We start from the raw sequence: 8,898 nt of genomic DNA on the forward strand, positions 1-8,898 counted from the left end.
GGCGGGCATGCTCACAGCCCCTCTCCTTGCCTTGCAGGTGGCGGCGCTGGGGGCCTGGGAATTGGTGGTGAGTCTGCCATAAGAAGGAGGAGGCCTGTTTCCTGCAGGGCCTGAGCTCGTTCGTGGGGTGGGGTAGAACCTGCTGAGGAGTGGCTAGTGTGGCCATGGCCCTGGGCTGGCCCCCAGGGGGTGGAGGGCTGGAGGGAGCCCCCAGGAAAATCACAGAACCCAGAAAGTCAGCCCTGGAATATGGGGATGGCACAGGGGTCCCGATTCCTAGGGCTCCCAGCCTCGACCGGGCACCAGAGTCAAGACAAGGCCCTGGGTCACCCTGGGTCTTAGGGTTTACCAGCAGCAACTGACAAGGTCCCACAGCAAAGGGAAGAACTGCAGGTCCACGCAAGGAGGCAGAGCCTGGAGTCCGTCAGCTGGGCCGAGGCTGCCTCTGGGAAGGGAGGCCAGGGTCAGACTGTCAGAACTCCATGGGCAGGAGACCAGCTGCAAGGAGCGGGCCTGGACAGGAGCAGCAGGCCAGGGGCGAGAGGCCTTGGGAACCCCTGCTGCAGGATGGAGGCACATGGCGGGGGGCCAGTTCTGGGAGAGGGGAAAGCCTGGCCTCCTCCCTAACCCCCACCTTCTTCCCATAGGCAAACCTCCCAAGCCCTTCGGAGGGGCCCTGGGAGCCCTGGGATACCAAGGTGAGCAGAGACTCAGTCCCCGAAAGAGGGCGGGATGGGGGTGGAGAGCCTGTCAGCCTGGGAGATGGGGCAGCGTGCTGGACAAGCCGCGGCAGGCAGTGGGGAGGCTGGAGGAGCCGGACACCTTACCTATGCCTTCTTTACCCCCGACTCCCACCCTCAGAGCTGGGAGTGGGCCGGGTACCTGCCAGGCTCCTCCCTCCCTGATGGCCACACCCACCCCTGCAGGGAGGAGCCAGAGAAAGAGAAGGGATGAGAAAGGGGGTGGGGGGGGCGGACAATAAGAGAATGGAGGGGACGGAGGTTGGAGGGGTGAGCAGAGCCAGCGCAGAACTAGACCCTGACTCCAAGATGCAGCCATGCCCCTGGCATTGTGGGAGATGGGTCCTTTTCACCACCCCGAGGCCCCTTCCCAACAAGGGCAGAGGAGACCCAGAGAGCCCCCCCAGCTCTGCCCCCTCTGCTGTTGCTCAGGCTGTGGACTCTCTTCCACCCCCAGCTGCTTCCCGCTATGCAGATGAGGCAGCCCAGGCCAGCCTGACCCTGTCCGGGTGCCCACCTCTCAGTCAGGCACCAGTGGATGTCTGGCCCCATCACACTGATTTTTTTTTTTGCTCTGACACCCTGAATGAGCTTCCGGAAGGGATGTTGTTCCTGCCCCACTCGGCTGCTCACTGCCACCAGGTGGCGGCAATGAGCCACATCCAGCTCCAGCAATGGTAGGAGCGACACCAGCCCCCAACCACCAGATGATGGTGCCTTGATGATTTCAAACAAGTTATCAACAGATCCGTCCTGCTTCCCCCAACTCTTCCAGTAGGAGTTTGTACAGAGGAATCACTCAGAGTGTGGCCTGGGGTCCTGACCAGGCTTCTTGTGGCTTCTTGGAGCCTCTGTTCCACACTGTGATGATGTGGGTGTGAGAATAGCGTGGACTTGGGCAGAGTAGGCCAGGGCTTGAGCAGCAACCAGAAGGGGCCGGACTGACCATGGCACGTGCCTTTCTGCATCCAGGTGGGGCCTGCCTGGGGAAATCCTGTGGCCGGAAGAGAAAGTGAGCTTCCCAGGACCCCTGACTCACGACCTCATCAACGTTGGTGCTACTGCTTGGTGGAGAATGTAAACCCTTTGTAACCCCCTCCCATCCCATACCCCCTCCTAAGTTCCCACCCTGGGAGAGGACAGGGCAGGCCGGGCGGCCTTGGAAATCCACAGGGCAAGGAAACAAGAGAGTAGTGGCCAGGTGGGCCCCAGGAAGCCCCCTCCTTCAGAGGCAAGGGCTGGATGAGCTTGGCCCCCCGCCCCCACCCCCTTCCCACCCAGGAGCTCCCCCCTCCACACACTCTCCATCTCCAGGGGAACTTGGTGCTACATGCTGGTGCTCTCATCTTCCTGCGGGGAGGGAGGAGGGAAGGGCAGCCCCTTAGGGAACCCCCTCCCTGGGGCTCCTCTGAAGATGGTGCAGACACTTCCTGGGCAGTCTCACCTCCCCCTGCCCACCAGGACCCACTTCTGGCTACGGTCTAGTTGGTACCCACACATCGAAACCCTCAAGCTGGATTCGGTCACTCCGTCTCTTGGCCCTCCTGGCCCCCCTCCCCTAGCAGTCGCTATTCCCCATGCCTGGGGCATCTTCACGTCGAAAGACCGCCTCCCCCCGCATTGGGATTAGCCCCCTTGCTCTTGTGGAATTCATCCGCCCATCTGTCCAGCCAGCCAGCCATCCGTCCTTATCCTCAGCCCCATTTGGCCGCCCGGCACCACTAGCTGGCGGGGCACCCCACCATCAGCTTGGTTTACCCGTCATGGCAGCCTGTGCCCTGCCTCTGCCCCACCACACACACCCCTACGATGGGGCCCCAGGCCCAGGGTGTGAGGGGCTGTGCCAGCTGGGGCAGCAGGAATCTCCCCCCAACCTGGGTCTCCCCCCACGCAGTACTGTATCCCCATCCCTCCCTCGAGCCACTGTACTTCAGAGCATTTTCCCCCCGCCCCGCCCATCTCTGTGTCTCGCTGTGATAGATCAATAAATATTTTATTTTTTGTCCTGGATATTTGGGGATTATTTTTGATTGCTCACATTCTCTTTTGGTTTTATTTTTGTGGTTTATTGGGGGAAAAAAAAAAAACTTTTTCTGATCTGGGGAGCTCAATCCCAATACAAAATTCATTTTAATCACTTTGGTATGAACTCTAGATGAAACACACATTTTTTTTTAAATAAGAAAAGAGAATTAACTACTTCAGAAATGACTAATAAATGAAAACCTTTTAAAGGATAGTGTTTTGGCCTCCTGTATAATCTCTCATCTGCCTTCAGCTCCTGGCCTGGGTAGGGAACAGAGCTCGGTCTTGGGGAGCCTGCTCAAAATGTATCTGGGAGGCGCTGCTGACAAAAATCTCTTGCCACTGGCTCCTGGACAATCGACCCTTCTCCAAGCTCAGCCTGTCCCTTAGTAATGACAGTGCCTCTGTGGGGGAAGCCGGGCACAGTGCCACATGCGCCCACCCGCAGGGGGGCTCATCCCCCCAGGGAGGTGAGCTCACCCACCCCCCACTCCTTCCCCAGCCCCCACCCCTTAGGCCCAAGTCCTTGGCCTCTGGACACTGACGGTGCAGCTGGATAGGTGGAAGGAACAAAAATGACCTTCCTGTCCAGACTCAATCCTTGACTTTGGTGAACAGCCTTGCAGAGAGAAAAGCAATGGCCTGACCGAAGGAAGAGAGAAGACCGTTTCCCTCTGAATGTCCCCCCTGAGGAAGACTCGCTTTCACATCTGGTGGGTAAAGTTTACTTCTTTATAAAACGTAACGAGTGAGGGAGTTCCTTTCCTGGTGCAGCGGTAATGAACCCCACTAGTATCCCTGAGGACGGGAGTTGGATCCCTGGCCTCACTCAGTGGGTTAAGGATCCAGCATCACCAAGAGCTTCAGTGTAGTCGCAGATGCAGCTCGGTCCCACGTTTCTGTGGCTGTGGTGCAGGCCGGCAGCTGCAGCTCCAATTTGACCCCTAGCCTGGGAACTTCCATGTGCTACTGGTGTGGTCCTAAAAAGGGAGAAGAAAAAAACAAAAGAAGTAGGAATTCCCATCGTGGCTCAGTGGTTAACAAAACCGGCTGGGAACCATGAGGTTGCGGGTTCAATCCCTGGCCTTGCTCAGTGGGTTAAGGATCCGGTGTTGCCGTGAGCTGTGGTGTAGGTTACAGACGCAGCTCAGATCCCACGTTGCTGCAGCTCTGGCGTAGGCCTCCAGCTGCAGCTCCGATTAGACCCCTAGCCTGGGAACCTCCTAAAAAAACAAACAAAAACCAAAAAACAAACAACAAATGGCACCCTACAGGTGGCCGTGGAAGCTTGGGACCACACTTACCTATACCCATCCCTAGGGCTCTCTCTCCCCTCCGGGCCACAAATCCAAGGAGCTCGGGGATGTGCCCACCTGGTGCCCACTACACCCTTCTAAAGCACACTCTGGGTACCAGGTTCTGGAATTTCCCCCCCAAATGATCAAGTCCACTTCCAGGGCCCACATGGCCTCATGTCTGCAACCAACCTCCTGAGAGCAAACCCTATGGCCAGTGGGCACACGTAGAATCCAGAAGAGTGGCAAGATGGCTGTTTGTTGGGAGAGCAGACTGTGGCATTTCTGCGTGTGTGCGCGAGGGCCCTCTCCGAGTTGGGCTGGAGGGAGAAGGAGGTTGGACAATTCTCAGCCCAGCTTCCCAGAGGACAGCAGAGCACAGGAAGCAGTTTACCAGGCAAAGACCAGAGCAGCAGAGAGGAGGGTCAGGGCTTTCGGGCAGGAAGAGCAGCCCAGGGTGCCTGGTGAGAGGGGACAAGGTCCAGGAAGATGCAGGAGGGATCAGAAGGGGTAGGGGCAGGTTCACCACAAGGGGGCTGCTGAGACCATCAGTGAGGAGTGACAGCTTGTCCAAGAGTGGTGGCAAGCGAGACTCACTCATTCATTCATTTATTTGGTTGACAAAAAAAAATCCCTTGTTGGTCCCTCTGCAGCTCTCCAGCCTCTGATAGATGGCCAGCCCCAGCCCTTCGGCCTGGGGCCTCCCTGCTTTGGTTTCTCATAATCTGTGGCTTTAAATACTGTGCATGCATTGGCAATTCCCAAACTGACACCTCAGGCACAGACTTCTCCCCAAACTCGGGACGTGACATTCACAGCCAGCTCTTAACATCCCACCTGGAAGTCTCATAAGCCTGCATGGCATGGTTCTCCCGCCACAAAGCTCCCACCAAATCATGCTTCGCCCCTCCACCCACCTTCCCATCTCCGTAAATGGCAGCTCCAGTGGTTTGGGCCAGTGGCTTTGGAGCCCTCCCCGCTTCCCACCCCGCACACCAGATTCACCAGCAAATCCTGGGGCACGACCTTGAGAAGATAACCAGAGTCCAGCCACCCCTCCCAGCCTCCAGGGGCTATGCCCCAGTCCACCAGCAGCTCTTGCCTGCGTGAATGACAAAGCTTCCTAACTGGGCTCCCTGATTCTGCCCTGGCTCCCCTTCAGCCTTCTCTCCACACAGCAGCCAAAGCAATCCTTTTAAAACGTAAGTCAGCTCAGGTCACGCATCTGCTCAAGCTCCTGCAGAAGCCCCCATCTCGTTCAGGGGACCAAGCCAGAGACCTTTCTACCTGAGTTGTACCAGCTGCTCTGACCTCACACCCTGCAACTCGGGCCCGCCCCCCACCCCCTGCCAGGCCACACAGGTTACCCTGCCCTCTCCCCTTTCCTTGTGAGCAGCAGGCCGCCCCTCTGGGGCCTCCACATCTGCTGTGTCTCCTGCCCAGAATGCTCTTCCCTCCGCTATCAACGTGCTGGGCACCCTCACCCCCTTCAGGTCTTGACTCAAACATCACCTTCTCAGAAGGTCCTTCCCTGACCCCTTTTCTAAAATTGCATATGATAAGAGTTCCCATCGTGGCTCAGCGGAAACGAATCTGACCGGCATCCATGAGGACACAGGTTCAATGCCTGGCCTCACTCGGTATGTAGCATTGCCATGAGCTAAGGTGGAGGTTGCAGATGTGGCTCGCATCTGGCGTTGCTGTGGCTGTGGCATAGGCTGGCGGCTACAGCTCCAATTGGACTCCTAGCCTGGGAACCTCCATGTGCTGGGGGTGTGGCCCTAAAAAGACTAAATAAATTAATTAATTTAATTAAATTACATTGCATGCTGTCCCTTCCTCCCTCACCGGGCCCCGCCTTCCCTTTTTCCAGGGCACCAAAGCCAGTACCCATCAATCACCACGCAGCACAGCATACTTTGCATCTCTGTGTATTCACTCTCCACACCAGAATGCAATTCCCTGAGGATAGACACCGGTTTTCGGAAAAAATCAACTCCCTGCTGTCATCAGTGTTACACTCTAGTAGAGAGGGGGTCATGGTAGGCAAATAATGCGAGGCTAAGAGAGCCCCAAAGATATCCGCATCCTCATCCCTGAAACCTTGTGCCTATCATTGCTGTGAGACTGCCCAAGTTGCTATAGCAGTGTCACAGGCTGGCTGGGTGGCTTTAGCAACAGAAATTTATTTTCTCACAGTCTGGAGGCTGGAAGTCCAAGATCAAGGTGTCCACAGGGTTGGTTTCTCCTGAGGCCTCTCTCCTTGGCTTGTAGGTGGCCGTCTTCTCCCTGTGTGGTTTCCCTCCTGCAGAGAGGCCTCCTAATCTCCTCTTCTTATAAGGATACCAGTCAGAGTGAATTAAGGACCCATTCGAATGACCTCATTTTAACCTAACTGCCTCTTTAAGGATTCTATCTCCAGACACAGTCACATTCTGAGGTGCTGGGGGGTGGGACTTGGACATAGGAATTTCAGGGGCGATGCAATTCTGCCCATAACAGTTACCTTATATGAAAAAAAAAAAAAAAAAAAAAGTCTTGCAGATCTTATTAAGGATGTTGAGATGGGAGGTTATCCTGGTGGGCTCTAAATGCCATCACAAGTATATTTAAAAGAAACTGGGAGATGGAGTTCCCATGGTGGCGCAGTGGAAATGAATCCAACTAGGAACGATGAGGTCTCAGGTTCGATCCCCTGGCCTTGTTCAGTGGGCTAAGGATCTGGCATTGCCGTCAGCTTTGGTGTAGTTCGCAGACGCGGCTCTGCATTGCTGTGACTGTGGTATAGGCTGGCAGCTATAGTTCTGATAGGACCCCTAGCCTGGGAATCTCCATATGCTGTGGGTGTGGCCCTAAAAAGCAAAAAAAAAAAAAAAAAAAAAAAAAAGTAGAAAAGAAGCTGGAAGAATTGTATGCCAACAAGTTGAATCGCCTACAAGAAATGAATAAATTCCTAAAAACATACAACCTGCCAAGACTGAATTATGAAAAACGAGAAAATCTGAAGAGACCAATAACAAGTCAGGAGAATGAATCAGTAATCAATACTCCCAACAAAGAAAAGCCAGGACCAGATGGTTTCACTGGTGACTTCTACCAAATATTTAAAGAAGAATTTATACCAATCCTCCTGAAACTCTTCCAAAAGACCGAAAAGGAGAAACCTTTCCAAGTTCATTCTAAGAGGCCAGCATTAGCCTGCTACCAAAGCCAAAGACTGCAGGAAAACTACAGGGAGATGACATTAGCAAGATGGCACTGGTAGAATAGGTCTTCAGCCCACATCCTCCCACAGAAACAATCCTAAAATTCCTATAGGACCACAAAAGACCCCAAATAGGAGTTCCTGCTGTGGCGCAACCGGATGGGTGGTGCCTCTGCAGTGCCAGGATGCAGGTTCGATCCCCAGCCCATAAGCACCATGGGTTACGTTGCCCCAGATGTGGTTCATATCTGACCCCTGGCCCCGAAAGTCCATGTGCCGGGGGGGTGGCCAAAAAGAAAAGCCTAACACATCCAAGCCAGGGCGCCCAAATTAAGATGAGAGCCACACGCATAGACGTCTTCACTTAACGAGTTAGATACATGCTTCACTATATAAATATGTTCACCACATATCAATGCAAAAACAGTGCTTAAGGAGAATGTTGTAAAGATAAGATGAACAATATGAATTAAAAGGACAAAACTGCTTTTTTTTTGCTTTTGGTTAAAAAAAAAAGGCTTAATAACTTGGATGAACAATGTGGCTGAATATGTCAGATCCGATGAGCTGATCCTTGGCTTCACCAGGAACTGTGGCTGACAAGGAGCTCCTACAAGACAGGGAAGTGCCCACGCTCTCTCTTTGCTTGTCTTTTTTTTTTTTTTTTAAAGGGTCGCACCTGCTGCATATGAAGGCTCCAGGGCTAGGGGTCAAATCAGAGCTGCACAGCCACAGCAATGCCAGATCCAAGCTGCATCTGTGGCCTACACTGCAGCTCATGGTAATGCCTGATCCTTTAACCCACAGAGGGAGGCCAGGGATCAAACCTGCGTCCTGGAGTTCCCGTCGTGGCGCAGTGGTTAACGAATCCGACTAGGAACCATGAGGTTGCGGGTTCGGTCCCTGCCCTTGCTCAGTGGGTTGATGATCCAGCGTTGCCGTGAGCTGTGGTGTAGGTTGCAGACACGGCTCGGATCCCGCGTTGCTGTGGCTCTGGCATAGGCCAGTGGCTACAGCTCCGATTCAACCCCTAGCCTGGGAACCTCCATGTGCCGCGGGAGCGGCCCAAGAAATAGCAACAACAACAACAAAAAAAAAAAAAAAAAAAAAAAAAAACCTGCGTCCTCATGGATACTAGCCAGATTCTTAACCCCCTGCACCACAACAGGAACTCCCTCTTCGCTAGTCTCACAGTCTTCAATCTCTGCCTTTTTTTTTTTTCTTCCTTTTCTAGGGCCACTCGCAGGGCATATGTAGGTTCCCAGGCTAGTGGGTCTACTCAGAGCTGTAGCCACCGGCCTACACCAGAGCCACAGCAATGTGGGATCCGAGCTGCGTCTGCGACCTACACCACAGCTCACGGCAACGCCAGATCCTTAACCCACTGAGCAAGGCCAGGGATCAAACCTGCAATCTCATGGTTCCTAGTCAGATTCGTTAACCACTGCACCACAACAGGAACTCCAATCTCTGGCTTCTTTTCAAGAATCTTTTGTGGCCACAAGTCCATTCTGTAAGGGTTAGTTGTAGATTCTTCAGCTGTTGGCGGGGTGCTCCAGGCTCCCAGTGCTGGACTGAGCACCGTGTGCTTTAGGGACCGCCCAATTCCTCTGGCCACTTCACTCAGCCAAAA

General features: G+C 54.2%; 1 protein-coding gene across 2 annotated transcripts in view; it reads left to right on the plus strand.

Annotated features, from left to right (window-relative positions):
- ELN (elastin) overlaps window positions 1-2,750 on the plus strand; it is a 31,485-nt gene extending 28,735 nt beyond the window's left edge. Inside the window, exons 32-34 of one of the 2 annotated variants that reach the window (XM_021085791.2) lie at window positions 38-67; window positions 648-698; window positions 1,713-2,750. In XM_021085791.2, the coding sequence (XP_020941450.1) occupies window positions 38-67; window positions 648-698; window positions 1,713-1,756 (125 nt within the window). In that variant the 3' untranslated portion in view covers window positions 1,757-2,750. 2 annotated transcript variants of the gene reach the window in all.
- The last annotated feature ends 6,148 nt before the right edge of the window (window positions 2,751-8,898 follow it).

The sequence above is a fragment of the Sus scrofa genome, chromosome 3 (genome assembly GCF_054392235.1).
Source record: "Sus scrofa isolate SSC_HxYL_T2T_F1_AM1 chromosome 3, Sscrofa_HxYL_maternal_Yorkshire_Landrace_v2.0, whole genome shotgun sequence".
In the NCBI taxonomy this organism is placed as follows: Eukaryota; Metazoa; Chordata; class Mammalia; order Artiodactyla; family Suidae; genus Sus; species Sus scrofa.